At 34.9% G+C, this 18,761-nt stretch overlaps 3 protein-coding genes across 4 annotated transcripts; 1 reads left to right on the plus strand and 2 right to left on the minus strand.

Annotated features, from left to right (window-relative positions):
- Positions 1-1,542: 1,542 nt before the first annotated feature.
- Positions 1,543-3,338, plus strand: LOC129296453 (heavy metal-associated isoprenylated plant protein 3-like). 2 transcript variants are annotated; one of them, XM_054935051.1, is made up of 5 exons: positions 1,543-1,682; positions 1,761-1,911; positions 2,132-2,376; positions 2,508-2,595; positions 2,695-3,338. In XM_054935051.1, the coding sequence occupies exons 1-5, from the start codon at positions 1,674-1,676 to the stop codon at positions 3,102-3,104; spliced, it is 903 nt and encodes a 300-aa protein (XP_054791026.1). In that variant the 5' UTR covers positions 1,543-1,673; the 3' UTR covers positions 3,105-3,338. The 2 variants fall into 2 exon arrangements, with proteins under 2 accessions (XP_054791026.1, XP_054791027.1); XM_054935052.1 differs by having other exon boundaries at positions 2,156-2,376.
- A 4,717-nt stretch (positions 3,339-8,055) lies between these two features.
- Positions 8,056-10,289, minus strand: LOC129296451 (uncharacterized). Its single transcript, XM_054935050.1, has 2 exons — positions 9,146-10,289; positions 8,056-8,590 (listed from the first exon to the last, which is right to left on the minus strand). The coding sequence occupies exon 2, from the start codon at positions 8,587-8,589 to the stop codon at positions 8,200-8,202; it is 390 nt and encodes a 129-aa protein (XP_054791025.1). The 5' UTR covers position 8,590; positions 9,146-10,289; the 3' UTR covers positions 8,056-8,199.
- A 6,780-nt stretch (positions 10,290-17,069) lies between these two features.
- LOC129296447 (protein SMALL AUXIN UP-REGULATED RNA 16-like) lies at positions 17,070-17,522 on the minus strand. The gene has a single exon (XM_054935049.1). The coding sequence runs from the start codon at positions 17,520-17,522 to the stop codon at positions 17,070-17,072; it is 453 nt and encodes a 150-aa protein (XP_054791024.1).
- Positions 17,523-18,761: the final 1,239 nt, after the last annotated feature.

An 18,761-nucleotide genomic window follows, 5' to 3' on the forward strand; every position in this document is an offset into this window, starting at 1 on the left:
TCCTTAGCAACTTGTCGACACTTTTTCCCCACCTTCAAATTAAATTATTATTAATATTGATAAAACATTTGTTCCCTCTTATTTTTATGGTGACGAAAACTGAAAGTGAAAGTGTGAAACGTTTTGACGGTTTTGTGTAAAATTCCTGAATTGGGCCAGAGGCTTTTTGGGTGATTAAAGCCCGTAATCTGCTTAGGCTTTCAGCCTGATTTTTTGAACTACAAGATAGAAGGGCCTCACACTTGTTGCCACCTAATATTGTTGACCCAACCACTCAGCCCGGTTCATCGTTCATCATCTACAAAATTATGGCCCAAAAGACGTTTTTGTCCATCGATCCTCCTTTTCTTGCTCAATTATCTATAGAGCTAGTAGTTTGGATGGGTCGAGCTTAAAGCATTCTATATTTCAAAAAAAAAATTTATATAATCAAGTAAAATTTTAACTTTTTTCGAGCAGTTACAGGCTAATTCATCAGGTTTAGCCTGAATTATTAGCTTCACATATATATTGAGATAGTAATTCCTACGGTTGCGTTTGGTTTATTCGAATCAAATTTAATTAAAATCAATTTAAAATATCATACTTTTTTTAAAAAAAAACTTATATGGTCAAACTCGGTCTTAACTTTTTTTTGACAGGTTTATAAGGACCCATCGGGCTTGACCCGAATTACTAGTTCTAATTTTCTAATTAAACCTTTGTAACATACTTGTGCCCTTTTGATTTGTCATCACATGTTAATTATTTTTAAATATATGCCTTTTAGGCAAGTTAGACTTTTATGGGAAAAAATGCAATGGCAAGAGCATATTATGATATCTATGAAGAGATGAGAAAAAATTTAAAAAGTAATCATGGATTATATAAAATTTAAGGGAAGACATATTATTCATGTCTAGATGAGATCCTCCCCCTAGCTATACACTGAAAGATCAGAAATAAAGTTAACCAATGACACTTGAATTTAATGACTTATAATATGATAAATTAAGATTCAAATTCTCACTTAAAAAAATATATAGGTTTATTATTTAACTGTATTTTGAATATAATTATCTTTCAAAGACAGAGAGTGGGCAATAAAAAAACATGAAATATTGTAATTTCAAGTATTTGTAATTATTTGCATTTAATTTCAGGAGTGGACGAATTTAAAGTAGCAAAAGATCGGTGACTTATGAAACAATGATAATTTGATTACACGTACAATAACGATGACCACGGCACTGTACAACATAAACTTTGACAGGGTTGAAATAATCCAGAACCTATAATAGTCGAGAGCTTTTTCCCCAGAAAAATACAAGTCCCGTTTCCTGCATGAAGGAGGAAAAAAGAAACGACTTCGCTATTATTATTATTAATATTAATTAAATTAAATAAACATCACTTCAATTAATAATTAATAATACAGGAAAAAAACATTTGAGGGCTTGACTGTGACGAGGATCTCCGAGGGAGGTAAGGCAACTTGCACGTATTGGGTCCCACATAATGCATTACAATTGCATACATGATGGTGATGATGCCTTGGTGTTCCGACATTTGAACTCCCAGGCACTCCATGACCACTTACCACACTCCCGCTATCCTCGCGCAAGCGTAACTAGTTCGTTATAAATTCTCCACTACCCCCAAATCTCTCTCCATTCCCTCGCAACACGATCACAATGGGCGAGGTGCGCTCAATTCCCCCCCCCCCCCCGGTTCCCTTTTTCTCATTTTTTTTTTGGCTGATCATTTGTGTGATGTTGCAGAAGAAGACCCAGAAAAGTGATGCTCAAACAAAGGACAAGAACCACGCGCCCAACAAAGGCGAAACTAGTCCTACCACCGTCGTCTTGGAGGTCGACTTGCATTGTGATGGCTGTGCTTCCAGGATCATTCGTTTCCTCAACTGCTTTCAAGGTTTCGCCTGCTCTTCCCCGATTTTCCACTTTCTCTTTTCACTATCACTCCGTTTCTTCTTTCCAACATTCCATTCCTATTTGTTGTCTCCGTGATAATTGCTTTTCTTCTCTGATTTTCACCCCTGGCACCTATTTGTTCTCTTTAGTTTCTTCCTCTCCTGATTCTTTTCGGTTTCTGTTTTTAATACCCTATTTACTGTCTTTGTACTCAACTCAAGTGAAATTCCACATTGTTGTTAAAGGCGTGGAAACTGTGAAAGTCGATGGTGATTCCGGCAGGGTGACTATCACCGGAAATGTGGACCCCTCCAAACTCCGAGACAAGCTGGCCGACAAGACCAAGAAGAAGGTCGACCTCATCTCTCCCCAACCCAAGAAGGGCGGCAAGGACTGCAAAACCGACAAGAAGAAGCCCGACGACAAGTCTGAGAAGAAGAACGCCGACGGCAAACAATCGAAAGAGGTTAACTCCTCGGTCACATCTAACCCCAATCTCAGATCATTTCTATTTTGCGTTGTATTCTATTCGATATACATATCCAATTCACAGTCCTGCGTGTTTAATTGATAATTTTAATGTTGCCAATAAAACAGCCTCAGCAATCTACGGCGGTTCTGAAGATGGCATTCCACTGTCAGGGATGCATCGAGAGGATTCGCAAGACGGTGTCCAAAACCAAAGGTGGGGTGGTTTGATCCTGCTCCCTATCTCGTTATTTGCCAGATTCCTTGTTTCGTTTTTATATTAGTCTTTTTGACGGCTTTTACAATGGCAATGCAGGAGTCAAGGAATTGTCCATGGACAAGGACAAGGAAACCATTACGGTGAAGGGATCTATGGATGTGAAATCTCTCGTCGAAAGTTTGAATGCGAGGCTGAAGAGGAAGGTTGAGGTGGTTCCTCCCAAGAAGGATAAGGAAAAGGACAAGGAGAAAGAGAAAGATGGCGCTGGTGAGAAAGGAGGAGGAGGCAAAGGAGGCGGGAAGAAGAAAGGCGGTGGAGATAATAAGAAGGCTGAGGAGGAAACCGGCGGCGGTGACGGCGCAGGGAAATTGGAGCAGAGCAAGATGGAGTTCATGTTCCCTCCCTATGCGTATGGGTATAACTACGGTCCGGTTTATTACATGGAGCCTGTTCATCCACCACAGATGTTCAGTGATGAGAACCCAAATGCCTGCTCCCTCATGTGAGGCTTCAGATGTCTCTGTCAGCATCAGAACGCAGGGGAAGACAGTTTTCGCTCCCTTTTCATGTTTTCTTTTCTTTCTTTTTTTGGTAGCTAGTTGGGCTTGAAGTTCTAACTTCTGAGTGAATGGATGAAGCATAGGGAAGCAGAGTTGTTTTTGTGGTTAGTAGAAAGGTTTTCATGTGAGTAACTATAACTCCACGATGTAAATGATAAAGAAAATGGCTTCTGTATTGCACTCGGGATGTCACTTTCTGCCGATTTAGATTCTTTTAATGAAGCGTGAAGCTGAAACTGTTGCAATAATTGGGAAGGCGAATAGAAACCCATCACGCCTGGCCGATGCAGGGCATGCTCATATTAATTGTCCTGTGGGTGATGGAGTCGGTCATTCTCTCGGTTTTTCTGTCCTTTCGGCCTGTCCATTTTGTCCTATTCATGGCCGAGACACATTGCCATTTCCTGGAAGCCAGGTTCGTTAGTGGGTTCATGCTTTAAAACCAGGCATTGCCTTGAGATCCACCTACGGGGTCACTCGGCTTCAGGGCAGGGCAGGGCAGTCACTGTTTTATTATTTATATCTTGTTTTCTTTTTCACACGATTCCAACTTGGTTCTTTCCTGGGTTTCTAATTTACTGCAACCTAACTAGTTTCTTTTGGAAATTGGGGTATTTGGGGGTCAGGTTCATGGAGATCTAATATTGTAATCTTCGCTGGTTTTCGTTTGTGGTAAGAGAGAAGGAATTGTGTGGCGAAGGGGTTGGACGATGAGAATTGGCACTTTATTCTTGCGAAAGAAGTGACCGTACTAATGGTACTGTTACTGTAAAATCCCAATGGCCCGTGCCAACCTCGTGGACCCCTCACCAAGTCACCATATATACAAAGTGGCAGAGAAAGGCAAGCCACAGCCAAACAATACTACCAAGGCATTCATTCAGGTTCAAGGATAGAAGAAAATGCATGCTAAAGTCATTTTAAAGAGACGCCTTATCATCATCTTCCCCGTATGAATAATTTGAATTGTTTCAGTCTGTGTCGTAACTATCAACTGAGCAAGATAAAATAGGGTGTCCCACAGGGGTTTAAGTGTCTTTCGCGGCAGAAAAGACTTATGAAAGGAAGTAATCAATGATAAATGGCCTCAATTTGGGAAGCACGTGCGGTGCTTCATAGCTCTCGAAAGCATCAACGTGTGGTATCATGATGCGAGTATATTAGGTTTTTATGCACCAAACTATGTTGTAATTGTATCTTGCATGTCATGATGGTCCTATGTGCCGCTACACCATGCACTCAAACCTCCCCATCATTTTTGTCTGCCTTGGGGAAATTAAGGAAGCAAGAACCTTCCCACAAATTCTGGGGGTAACTTCAAGGGATAGGACACCAAAATCAACAAAGCCGCTTCAAAATCCAATTATCAAAATGACTTCTCTGCGTAATAAAATCCTCTCTTCCATTAGATCCATCAAGTTTGCATGTGAAAACTCAACAATGGCATTTTTCCGCGCTATTCAAAACTCGATTACTGATAGACCTAATCCAACGATGAAATACTTTTTCTTTTCTTTTTTTTTAAATTAAAGATTATCTTCTCAAGTGGGCTTTTTGTATATTCACAAAGTAAAAAGTATATGCGTTTGTGGGATTCCATCTCCATGTGGTTAAATTTTTTTATTTTTTCACTTTTAAGTCTTTCCCCTTATCTTAGGTGCTAGATATGATGATATTGCATGAATCCAAACATATACCCATGTGTGTGAGGTTAAGCAGGGCTGGGCGTTTCAGAAACAATGTTAAAGGAACAAAAAGGAACAAAAAGAAAAAAAAGAAAAAAGTGTAAGCTATGAGCCCCTTTTTTCCAAGGGCATTTCAAAGATTTTCGTCAGAAAGTTCAGAATATGCTTTCTCCAATCAATTATTGTGATTCTCACCGACTTTCTACGGCTCGCTGCAATGAAACTTCTCAAAGTGCTCATTTCCCCACTTTTTCCAATGTGAATTATTTCAACATGCCATTGCCATTTCTCACAATGATGAATTTGCTTAACTTGAACCCATGCACATAAAATTACGCCTCAATATGGTACAGTCAGTAAAGAAGAATCAACTTTTTATTGAAAACGGGGTCACATATAAAGAGTTGACATTCAGATTTAATATGATTTATTTTCAATTTATTAAAATGAATAATTTATATAAATTGTAAACAATTTTAATAGATATATTCACTAGTTTAAATAGTTCAGATTTAATATGAATAATTATGTAAATTTTTTATTTTAATAAGTTTAAAATAAAAATAAAAAATATTAAAGTTGGGTTGTTTGAATCTATACAGTTCAAATTTGCACTATTCTCATAGGAGGTGTAGAGGAGGGCTTCCCTCAACCGATTCCCAAATATAAAAGATCTGCCTATACACATTCATAAAAAAAATATATTGACAAAGACACAGGTTAAAAATGCATTAGTGCAATTAATACTTTTACCTTAATGCAATGACAAAAATTACATTATCATCAAGTAGTGTTGTTAGGTATGAATATTTCATACAAAGCTCAATTCAATTAATTAATGAAGGTTGGATTTAGTGAAAAGAGTTTATCTTTCACAGCGTGATAGCTAACTAATATGATTGCTTTGAATAAAAAATATTTGTAAACAAATCGAAATACTCGGCTCAACTAGACTGGTTGTGCAATGCAATGCAATGCATCCATAGCAGCGCCAAACCATCTCCTTCTCTCCGTTGTACATAAAACAAAAGCAAATGATTAACTTTTACAATTTTGCTTTATATTGCTTTCGTGCTAGCCAGTTTCCTAGAATATTTGATAACGTTCAGTCATTCTAAGCTTAGCAGCAGAGCCCATTCATACTTGTAGTTTTAAATTAATAAAGATGGGCATTGTTCACTCGTTATAAGAAAAATCTGAGTCACCACACTTAAACGAAATTGAAAAGGTTCAAAGGTTTATGTACTTAATTTTATATATTTTATATTTTTTTTCCTATTAGATTATAATAAGTGGACTTTAATGCATTAATAATATCATTAACAACAGTTTGTTATAGAATAAATAATTTATAAAATATACATATGTCTTAATTTAATTGAAAACAAGCACTTTAAATATATAAAATTAAGTATATAAGTTTTTTCAATTCAAAATTGAACGAGGACAACATTATTGAACGAAATCTGTTTATCTTCTTTGCTATTCAGAGGATCTCCGGGTCAATAGCCATTATTAGTTTATGAATGATTGAAGTTAAAATTCTCGTGTGATTAAGCAACTGGCAGTAGAGGTGGGCTCGATAGGATGGAAAAGCCATGGTGTTGAAGGCGCAAATTTCAAAGTTCAATGTCACTCTTTCCTCCCTCCTTCCTTAGGATTGTCACTTCATCATGGGAACTTGTCTTTGTATGGCTTAAGTAGATATTTGAGAGGCAGAAAGAAATTTCCCTTAAGGCTAAAAATATAAAGCAGACACAATTATGAAGACGATCCCTACGCAAGACTTTTACTTTTGTTTCTTTAATAAAGAGCACAATTCCTATTTTCATTTCATGACTAGTTTGGTGGATTAAAAAGTCAAAAAAATTGAAAAGTCAGGACAAATGTTGATAAGTACCTTTGCTTGATCAGCTCGCATTTGCAGGTGACATTGCTTCCTAAGGGCCATTTGATAGGCAATATTGGAAGGTGAAGATTGAGATTGGGCTTGAGCTTGAGCAATTCCACTGAGTAATTTATTAATACTTAAGAATAATGAAAACCACCACCCTTGAATATTGCTCAGTCCTACCAAAATTAATTCTAGGATTGAAACTTCCATGATCAAAATATTCTCTTCAAGAATGCCATAACTGACACGCCTTCTTCTCCTTTACCTTGTTTGCTCGGACTCAAGTGAGGACTTCATCCCTTGCCAACGACGACTTGACCCCTTGTTGGTGAACAAGCGACAAACAACTGGGCATATTGAAATCTTGTGGAGAATTGACGCAAACGAGAACCCAAAAGGAAACGTTCAAAGCAAAATAACATGCTGAAGTTGGAGCATAAGCTATAGCCCTCACTGATGAAGTAGAACCCCACCGCATGAACCCTACAAAGACCGCCGCTCTCCTGCTCCTTCAAGCTTGGTTGCTCCTATAGAAATGGAAGGCTTGCTTGTTCTTCCACTAGATACAGAGAGAAATGGAGGAAAGATTGAAATTGTAGTCCAAAAAATGACACTATATGTTTTTTTTTTTTTTTATCAAGAATCAGCTCGAATGTGAACAACATTGTGATTGTTGGTGATGGTGGCGATAAGAAGGGGAAGGACCTAAGAAGAACAGGAAGATGAGGGCTTAGGTTACTTTCCATTTTTAAATAATTTCAAGAAGGTATTACGATCTTTTTATAATTTTACGGTTAATTGTAAAATGAAATAAAAATAAGTATTGCTTGCAATTATTATTCTATACCAAACATAATTTTAAAGCCTCATTTTCACATCCAATTCTAGTCCTAGTCCCTTTTCCTTCAAATTGAGGCTTGTATACTAAATGGGGCCTAAATTCCAAGGTTGGGAGGTTACCGAGCAGAAGCATTTCCAATATCCATTCATTAAAATGAATCGATTCCATAACTTTAACCAGTAATAAAATTTTGATCAAATTCATCTTATTTCCGGATCAATTTATGAACAGCACAATAAATATAGTAAAACAAGTGGCTGACCACTTGAAGCATATTAGCTTAGTTGCAATGGCATTGCTGTGTTAATTGCACGATACAAGTGCAGCATCTGGAACCCACATAGAATCCAGTAGGTTGCATACAAAACAATCGATTTTGTCATGCATTAATCCAATAAATGAGCATCTAAACGCAATTTGATGCTCCATTGCGTGTTATCCAATAACCATGCCTATTGTTGATTTGCTACAACAGAATGAGGTGAAACTCCTTCCCATGCATTTTTTTGTTTATTGCAAGTGTCTTCTTCTAAGCACAAATACACTGCATACAAAATTTTCAAACGCGTACCTAACATCTTCATTCCTTGAGATACATGGACCAAAACGACCTAGAGAAGGCTAAAGACTCGACCAAGAATTACTTGAATCATCGTTACAATCATCTAGGATGAGTTTAACTCCATAACTTTTCAGAGCATTAACCACAGCCCAGACCTTGGTTTGGCTCTTAAAGCCTTTCTTCTCTATTTCCTTGTTTACATTCACATGGATGCCTCTTCCCTGTCCTTCATTAAGCCCCTCAACCTTGAGCCGCATGGCCAATACCTCTCCAACAACATATGCTGCTTTTGCATTGCAGGTGCGGCGACACTCTAGCGATTCCTTGATGGCATGCTCTGCAGTTGAAGCTGTTGCCACAATCCGTCCATTGTTTCTGTCTATAACATTCGCGGTAACATACTTGATTGATATGAATAATCTCAGCACATACCGCTTCAAAACTGACATCCTTCAAGGATCAAAAGTGCAGAAGAAGTCAAGCACAGAAATTAATTTCAAATAAATGAAAGGAAGGAATTTAAGGACAGGACAGTACAGATATAATCGGCTATTCAACAATCTACGGAAGCTAAATTCTCGTCTCGATTGCTTTATGCTGCCAGGTGAGATGTGCAGCGTGAATGTATAGTTTAAACGCATTAACTTAAACCCACTCAAGAAAAAGAAACCATGTCCACGCTGCACAATTAAAACGTTGAACTTCTACTTCCAAAATTTGTTGAAACAATCAGGCTATCACAACTCACCAGCAGAACATAGGGCATTGGTGAATATCATGTTGTATTTTCCCAAAACTAACATTCCCAATTTTATTGAAGCCGTACAACTAGAACGACACCAAGCTAAAATAGGAAACTAACAGGATATATATATGTATGTATGTATGTATGTATGTTTTTAAGTGGAGGTTAGGTTTCGTATTTAAACAGATAATCCAACCGATATAACAACAGCTACAGTCAGAAATGAAAAACGATGTGGGAGAATGGGGTCGCAAGATTACCTCTCTAGGTGTCGGCTCAGAGGTCGAAATCAGCCAGCTAATGAACGGCGGCCAAGCAGCAGGAAACGATGAGAATTCAGAGTGGGAAGTCTTTTCCGGGAAAAGTGCGTCCGACGTCGAGATGTTGCCTCCGAGAACTTGGAGAAGTGACGAATTAGATCTCGCACTCTAATGAAAAGTGGGTCTTCTCTGATTTCTCTACTCAATTTTAGCTTGGCCTTCCCTTTGATGGCGCGGGACGAGTGTTTCTGGAAGGTGTCCCCGCCGGATTAAGGGTTGGGGAAGGCAGGAAGAAAATGCAGTTTTAGATGGGGAAAGTAATAAATAAGCACCTCCAAATATCACAGATAACCATCTCACATAACATCACAAAATTTTGAAATTGAATTTTAGGACAATAGTCCATATTTGCAATTTAAGTTTTTTTTTTCTGACTAAAATACCCCTAACGAGCTGGGTCTTCAAGCAGCAGCAGCTTCAACAGTCTCTGCTTTCGCCTGCGTATTCCAAGAACTCAGGTGGTATGGAAGTGAAAAACACCTCCTCTTCAGACCGTGCTCCCACGCCGACATGGCCTGCCGCTGCCGCCACATGAGCACCGCAAGTTCAGCTCTCGCTCCAGCAGCGAAAGCCCCAGCCTCGCCGCCACCCCCGCCATTGAAGCGTTTCCAGACACTTGAAAAACACCAAAAACCAGAAGAAACCATGTGAAGAAGAAAAGAGGGACAAGCCGTCCATGCCTATAACAATAGAGACCCAAGTTCACGCGCCACCGGAGCTAGAGAGTTGCGTCACCCATGAGACGGCAGGCGAGCAGAGAACGAGACCGATAAAGAGTAAAGAAGACACAGAGAATCAACACATCACCCACATTACCGTCAAACGCAACCGCTGCCAGCAAATGAAAGTCCCCTTTGGTGTTCTGAGATCACTCATGCCTCCCTCCCTCACTGTATTCAAAAGGAAATCAATTTTCTCAATAAATCGAACCAAACCTACTTCTTCAATTCCCCTCGTTCAGCTTTTCTCAGGGTAAAAATCCGATCTTCTGTCTCACAAATGAACGACCACCTCAGGACGCTCAAAGCCAAAGGGGGACCAAGCGTCCATCATTGGAGGTGCGATAGATTTTATGAAGGAATTGGAGTAGCTGCTTCAATCCCTGGAGACGCAGAAGACGATGAAATTGGATTCAATCATCAGGGTAATTCAGTCAAAACAAAAATTTATTAATTGCAAAAAAAGACCATGACCTTAAAATATAAGTTTAAAATTTTGTGATACTAATGGTTATTTGTGAATATTTGTCTTCTAGTAGTGTTTTCTTAATTTTTCTTATGTGAAAAAGTTAAATTATATGTATTTATTTATTTAATATTTGTACAATATTAATAAATTTATCTAATTCAACCCAACAATGCTGAGTTGAAAAGATATTAAGTTTTAAATAGTTTTACTCCATCCAATTTTTAATAAATTTATCTAATTGAACCCAACAATGCTAGGTTTTTTTTACCAATGTATTGTGAATAATAAAAAAAATTATTAAAATACTACATCATAGAAAATATTTACTCAAATGATATATCCAAAATCATTCAGACCAAAAAAGAGATTGTGGTCGTGAATAAATTGTCCAGGCCAAGATGGATTTTGTAATTAAAATTTTTTTAATTCAATAAAAAGTAAAATTAACTTTTTTATTGACATGATATTTTATTTTCTATCATTGCTTTCTCTACTTGCTTTGCTTTTTTTGCTCAATTCATTCAAATATGGGATAGATGGTCACTTATTATTGTTAATGATCATTCGATACTCAAAAAGTTTGATAAAACACATAAATACATACAATTATATTAAAGACATAAAAATATGCAGTAGTAGCATATCGTGTGGAGGATACGAAAGCATATAAATGTCAACACTCAGCAGAGAAAAGACCTTTTAGAACTACAGAACCTTGAATCAGGCTTGTTTCTCACGTGTATTGAAAGAATCGGTTCCTGAAGGAAAGTAGACATGCAATATTTGATGTTGATGTGCTGGGGAAAAAAAGTTACAGTAAAATTAACAAAAAAAATCTGCCTTGTGAACTGTGAACTCCACTGCCGTTCTTCCTAAAAACACATAGAAATAGGCTCCATTAACGCGGGAAACTTTGGGGTTAGTCCAATTGCAAGATGCAGGTATTTGTCTGAGGGAGAAAGATTAATGTTCAATTTTAGATTTAATGTATATAATATCAATTTAAGATGAAATAGTATTTGTCTCAGGGTGAGGGAGGGCAAATCGTCATTCGCATTTTCAAATCAACAGATTGTAAATGATGAAAGGGTTAAGATCAAATTTTGCCTTGTTTACTTATTTTTTTTAAGAATATTGAGCACCCTATACTTTTAAATAAAGCAATTTTATCCTTGATTTTTTTTTTAAGTTTGAAAAAGCTCCTCTATTAGGAAGCCATAACATTTTTCCACATTTATATGCTTTCGTATCCTCCACACGATATGCTACTACTGCATATTTTTCCACATAGAAATGACGTATTAATAGTGATATTGGGTATGCAATGAGTTTTTCACCTTCAACTAGTGCCATCTTTTTTTAATAAAAAATATTATAATCTAATGTCTTATTATTTATTTTAGGCTGACATAATAGAAGAGTTATACTGGCTAATGATTAATTCTTGTTCAGAATGTTTTCACTGCATTGATTATCGAAATAGGATTGCTCAATGAATGCAACATTTTATTTGTAATGAGATAACAACAATTTAACATGAACCATCAGCCTGCTTTACTAAGAGTTAAGTTGCCTCATCCACAAATTTTTTGAGATGTTCTATCAAATTCTTCAAGTGCCGGAAGAACATTAATAATAGTAAGTGACCATCTATTTCGTGCTTGAATAAATTTCATGGGAAAAGCAAAGCAAGAAGGAATAATAGAAATTATCACAACTGACAATAAATAAAATGCCACGTTAATAAAAAAAACAGTTGAAACTGTTCACCAAATGAACAAATTTACTTTTCATTGAATTAAAAAATGATTTTTGATTATAAAATTATTCTTGACTTGAACAATTTTTTCACAACCATGAATTCGTTTTTGGTCTGAACAATTTTTAATGTAACATTTGGGTAAATATCTTTCGTATAACATCCCAATTTAAATTTTAATAGTTAATTTGGGTTAATAAAAATTTTAAAAAAATATTTAGAGGTAAGCAAATTAGTAGGAGATGATTATTAATCTAACTTAGGATATAATTCTAAAATAAAAAATATATAATTAATTAATTAAAAAATTAATTAAATTATTATTATTATTAAAAAAATAAGAAAATGTATGAGAAAGAGGAAGGAAAGAAAGAAGAAAAAGAGACCAGCTTTCGGCGCGTCCGCATGCAATGATCATACATATAAAATAATAATAATAATAATAATAAAAAGAGGAGGAGGAATGGAGCTTTTGGCGTAAGTGCGATGTACATAGATATATAAAAAGAAGGAAAGGAAAGAAAAAAGGAAATGTGGGACCCACATATTTTTTTTTAAAAAAAACAACAAATGTCCTCTTCCCTTTCATTTTCCTTCTCTTCTCACTTCTCTTCCGCGCACAAACAGAGCAAGCGACTGTGAGCAAGTTCATCAACACAGTGTGTTTAAGTTTTAAAGGTGAGACTTCCTAATAGGATAATTAGAGTGAGATTTCAAGCTTTTCAAGATTAAATAAGTGTTTTAAAAATTTTTCTTATTCATCTAGCTCCTTTAGTTTCTAATTTTGTGATGGTGAAAAATTTAAGATTTGAAAGAGGGATGAATTTATGTTGAATAAATATAGTTTTTGAGGTTGTTAGTAGTATAATAAATGTTCTAGAGTATAAATTTATTGATAATCTTTAAATTTATGACTTATGGATCAAATCATAGACTAGATTTTTTTTATCTGAAAATATATGTTAATTTATTGAGGTTTAGATGATTATTTGGGATGAAAAATGAATTATTATGGCTATAGGATTATGATTTTAAGCTAAAGACTCAATTTTTAATTTTTGAATATTTTAGGTGTGAATTTATGAAATAAAAAAAATTGATAATAGAAATTAGTTTAGAAGTTGATTTTTAGATTATTAAAGTTTATTGATAATTAAAAGAGGAGTTAAAAATTTTACTTAATAGTATTAACTTTAGATTTGTATTAAGATTGAGATTAAGAATTATGTTATATTTTTAATTCTATTATTAGAATTATTTTATTAGTTTCAAAAATTGAAACTAATATTTATAAATAATATGTTATTTGTAGATTGTATTATTGGTGAAGATTGTGGTGGGAGAGAAATTGTAAGGAATAATTTATTGAAAAAGTTACAAGATAACCATGCTTTTAATTTGTGATTAGTGTTACTTCATGTTAATTGGGCAATTATTAAGAAAATTATAAATTTTGTAATATTGTATAATTGTGCAATATTATTATGAATTTGTTTGATTATTGTGGGAAGTGTTGGGAGACTTGCTATTGTTATTGTATTTTATGTGCCACGTGGTATGCCCCTATTGGAGATCAATAGGTGGCTTGTAAGGGCTTAGACTAATCTACCTTTGGCCGGGTAATTTAGCACCGAGTGAGGGATATGGCTCGAAATTAATGGAGGGATATAAGGATGGTTATTTGTGTGTATTGTAATAGTTTTTATATTTGTTGGAATTATATTATTTTTAATTCTCACTTAATAAGCACACACTTAACTGTTTGTATATACTATCATAAATTAGCTTTGGTTATTGAGACTTTTGAGTCTCATTATGTGGTTAACAATTTTTAGGAGAAGAGCCACGAGTGACACGTGGAGGAGTCCCAGAGGCTTAGTGGCATAGATCTACTATCTCTTTTAGGTATTTGATTTATGATTTATAATATGTTATATTGCCAGTATTAGGGCTTTTTGTTTATTGACAATTATATGAATATATAAATGTAATCATGCCTTTTAAACTATTTCTATTTTTGGTATAATTTGGATGACTGTAATTTTAATATTTGATTTACTTTGGATTGGTTAAAATGGCATAATTATGAGGCCAAATAACTAACTTGTGTTGAAAATTGACTAAATTGTTTATTTTACTTGTTGGGAGTATAAGAATGGATAAATGTGATTTAGCCTAATGGCATGTGGGAGGTAAAAATTTATTTAAAATGTTATATTGTGTGAGTTGAAGCCAATTATAAAATATTTTATATTGAAATTATTGATATAAAAATGTGTTGGGTGGCTGTAACCCAACTATGATTGAGTTAAATTATTTAAAAAAAATTTGGTGTATTACATTTCGCAATGCAGTATTTCAATTTTTCTTTTTTCTATTTATGGCATATTAGTAAAAAAACCCCAACTCTATGTTTATTAAAAAATAGTAATTATATTCTTTAAGATTTTAAAACGTATATAATTTTTAACTTTTCTTTACAATAAATAACCATGATAAATTATTGTATTGGAATTCAAACTATAATAAATATATAATGGATAAAATTAAAAAAATAATTATTCTAATTTTTCCTTGGAGATAAATTTTTAAATTTTGTCTAATATTAAAGATCTAGTGTGTGTATGATTAATTATATGATTTTGGAGTTTATGTTAGTTTTTATACTAATGAATAAAAAAGTAACGAGTAGGTAAAAAAAAAACTCTTATTAAATATTAATGGAAAATAAAGTAAATATTACGCATCTTGATTTTCGTACTATGAAAAGGGAATATTTTCCCCTAATTTAAACGCAACGGAGCCTAAGACAGAGTACCATTGTGATTTTAGACACTCATTGCGAGGAATTAATCGGTGGAAATGGTATTTTTTGTGACGCCGGCCGTGTTTCATGTGCGTGTGTGTGTGTATATACACATACATACATATCAAAGGATATAACAAGCATAATAAAAATATTGTAATAATAAATTGTTTTTCAAATAAATAATTAGACCATGAACCTCATGCTTACATAGAATTCAAGATCAATAATATTGATTGTGGCTTATAACTAATGCAATATAAATAATGTAACTTTATATATATAACTATATGTGTATACGAAGTAATATAAATAATGTAACCATGCATATATTACTTTATAGATAGCACCATTGATATATTGATAGTGATAAATAATAATAAATGCAAGTATGGATCATGGAATTCAAATATAAGGATATTCATGTCCAAGGCTCCAAGTGCATTGGTTTCAGGATATATTCAAAAAAATTATAATAAAAATCAGAGATCTCATCACAAAAGGTTAAATGGTCAACTTTAATTATATGTTTAGAGAAGCGAATAAGTATATAGACTAACTTATTTATCAAGTGTCAAATGAGTATAATGACATTTTGATTTTTGACAACTCTCTATCAGAATGTAGCACTTTTATACATTTTGATTTGACTTAATTTTGCATGATTTTTCGTGACTTTATATTAAAAAAAAAAAATCAACACCCTCTCACGTGGCTACTATGCTGGAAGGTTTGCTAACATGATCTCATTTCTAAATGTAGTTAGGCTGTTTCTTTGCGGGGCCCAATTTTTGGTTTTATTCCGCACAGCAAGGCCCATTAAAAACCCGATAATTATAGCAGGCCGCCTGAACTCCCGTAGGATTATAAGCACACAGAAGGAAGAAATACGAAAATCCGAACCAATAATATGTAAGATAATTTATAACATCCGAAAGATCAAAGTTATTTTTTAATTTCTAAATCCATAATCCAATCTTATTGGAAACTTTGAAGCGTCGATAAGAATGTTATGCATTTACAACTCGCAAGCATAAATATTAATTTTTAGTATTACTCATGAATTAATTTAATTCAATTGTGTCATGTTCTACCCTTACATGAGTAGAACCTTTTATTTTTTTTTTTTTTAAGAACCTGCCCATATGAGAGCAGGAGAGGAAACAACCTGCCCCCTTTTTCTCCGAAGGTTCCTAGGCTTTTATTGCTGTTTACTGCTTTACTCACTGTACAACTCCCTGATGTGGGACTACGTTCCCCACTTGGACAACAAAGCCTTCATTCACAGCGCGAGTGTAGAAGCTTGGAATGTTGAACAACAACTAAAAGAATCCCATGGTTGTGCAGGGAAAACACTCCATTTAGCTAATTATATATGCCATTTCCTATGGATTTAATAAGCCATATTACTTAATTCTTGTAGATTTTAACTCAAGCAATCATCAGTCGTTGGTGTTCTAATCCTTGAAAGAAATGATGGGCTCGTGTAGGTCATAAAATAATTAATATAATCACTCTCCATACGTGTCTATATATCCATCAGATCAGCGCATATCTACTTCCGCTTTCAATTCACAAAGGAACCAAAAACGATATGTATGAATGAAAGTAGTAAATCGCCAGGCATGAAAGACCAAACACTCATGACACTGAAGCTAGCTGATCACGATAAAAGTCAGAGATGTGTGACCAATTTGGAAGTCACGTGCGCGGTGCTTATCTCATCTCATTTAAGTCGTTTGCCCATTTTGTCAAATATGATGTAACTGAGAGTGAGAGTATCATGGGATTACATTCATATATACCGGCCACTTTTTGTTTATGGGTCAGAGATCTAGGACTCTATTGCGTTGGTGTTCGTCCATATTATTGTCATTCTCAGTTAAAAAAAAAAAAAAAAGTATTTGGCAGCTGGCGGGACAGTGGAATCAGAAGGATATTGAATTTACTCCCGTAGCTAATGATCCAATCTGTTATATATGGATATTGAGTGAGAATAATGACAATGAGATATACTGTCCTCTAATTAATCTTAGGTCTTGGCTAACTCTTCTGAGCAAACTGCATCGATTTCACTCGAGAAAGCAAGGCTGGATTTAACAAATCAGAGATTAATTAGACGGGCAAATCCATTCCTTCATGTTGGTATCATCTGCAGGAGCTTTGAAGCAGGGCTTGACTCCGAGAGTCCCAGGATTTTCTAAGGCTCCCTCTTCTTCAGGCCATGGCTGAGCCAATATGCTCTCAAGTTCACACGGCCTGCAAGGAATGCTTATTGCACCTTCTTGACCAAATCCGTACTCCTGGGTCGCTTGCTCCAACAGCCTCAAAAATGTAGGATGGGTCAAATATCTCAGTGACACCACAAATCTCATCGGTCCCTCCCCATCCTCAGCTATCACTGCAAAATGCCCTTCTTTCACATCTTTTGGGACGTCATAGCAAGAACTTGACGATCTCCTTCCAATAAGCAACAAACCTTTCTGGAGTTTTTCAATTAGAATCCTTAGCTTCACCATCCTACCTATCTTCTTGGTTTTGTTGTTGTTTCTGTGGGTGGCCATGATATAATATAATAGTGGTGGTGTGTGTGTGATTGTTTCCTACACTGAGTTCTACTGCAGGTTATAGTTAGTATTTAGGTTTGTGTATTTATATTAAAGAGTTAGGAGACAGGGATAAGCTAGTGCTGTAGAGAAAAAGCCCCACCCCTGCGTGTGTGTATACTCATGAGACAGCGCCCAACTTTCGAGCTTTCAATTTACCCATGAGATTCAGGTCCCCGAAAAAAAAAAAAAAATAATAATAAATTTACCCATGGGATGTCCTTTTTTGTTTTTTGTTTTTTGCGCTCATGTTCCGAAATTATTAGCCGGAGCCCGGAGACTCTCCCAGCTTGGTGATCATTCCTTCGTACTCCCATTTTACATGCCTCTCCGAAATTGGACTCTGCAGAAATTACAGTTACCATCTTAGATTGTGTGTGTGTGTATCGATGGAGGATATACCAATTGTAGACTGGATCTATTTCAAATATTTTGAGCATTTAATCCAAACATACGCATGTTATAACTTGATGAATACAACCAAATTACCAGGTACTAGTTTATATATCTTATGATTACATCATATTCGCTACAAACTAGTTAATTATTTTTATTTTATCCCCTCTATATATATATATATATATGTATGTATGTATATATATTGGCAGGTTTAATTGAGAAACGCAGCATAGGATCCCACTAACTTTCCACAGGTTCAGATTTAATGAGACAAAGACTGCTCCCTCCTGTCCTTGCTGGCACAATATTTCTTAATATAAAACTCCTTGTTCTTGAATTTTCCTCATTTGACACTTCTTAATGAACTAAACCATCTCTTCTAATTACAAGGGCCCACGGTATCCGCTGCTACATCAGACAAATAACGCAAGAGAAGCAGTTCCGTTGGGAAAGTTATAATGATGCACTCCTCTTGCCATCATTATAAATTATTTTTATCAAATTCATTAATATTAATATAAAAAAATGAAAAGTATAAAAATATAAAATTTTAAATATATTTTTATATAATAAATTTTAAAAGTAACGTCATACTATTTTTTTCTTTTATAAAAAATAATTTTAAAAATATATTTTAAATATTATTTAAAAAGTCACATCATAATTTATAAATAAATTTAAATAAATTTTATAAAATATTTTTTTATAAATGAGATCAAAGAAAATATATTGAGTGTGTTCCTCGCAAATCTGGAGCTAACACCGCCGAGAGCCATGGCCCCGAGGACAAAACGGTCT

This window comes from Prosopis cineraria, unplaced genomic scaffold (assembly GCF_029017545.1).
Source record: "Prosopis cineraria cultivar Desert tree isolate PC_DT_omini unplaced genomic scaffold, ASM2901754v1 PC333, whole genome shotgun sequence".
NCBI classification, from domain to species: Eukaryota; Viridiplantae; Streptophyta; class Magnoliopsida; order Fabales; family Fabaceae; genus Prosopis; species Prosopis cineraria.

Excerpts from the sequence above, each read along its gene's own strand:
- LOC129296453 (XM_054935051.1), top strand. Across the intron at positions 1,912-2,131 it reads TTTCCTCAACTGCTTTCAAG|TGAAATTCCACATTGTTGTT; the intron begins GTTTCGCCTGCT and ends ACTCAACTCAAG. Across the intron at positions 2,377-2,507 it reads ACGGCAAACAATCGAAAGAG|CCTCAGCAATCTACGGCGGT; the intron begins GTTAACTCCTCG and ends CCAATAAAACAG.
- LOC129296451 (XM_054935050.1), bottom strand. The coding sequence starts at position 8,589 with ATGTCAGTTTTGAAGCGGTATGTGCTGAGATTATTCATATCAATCAAG.
- LOC129296447 (XM_054935049.1), bottom strand. The coding sequence starts at position 17,522 with ATGGCCACCCACAGAAACAACAACAAAACCAAGAAGATAGGTAGGATG.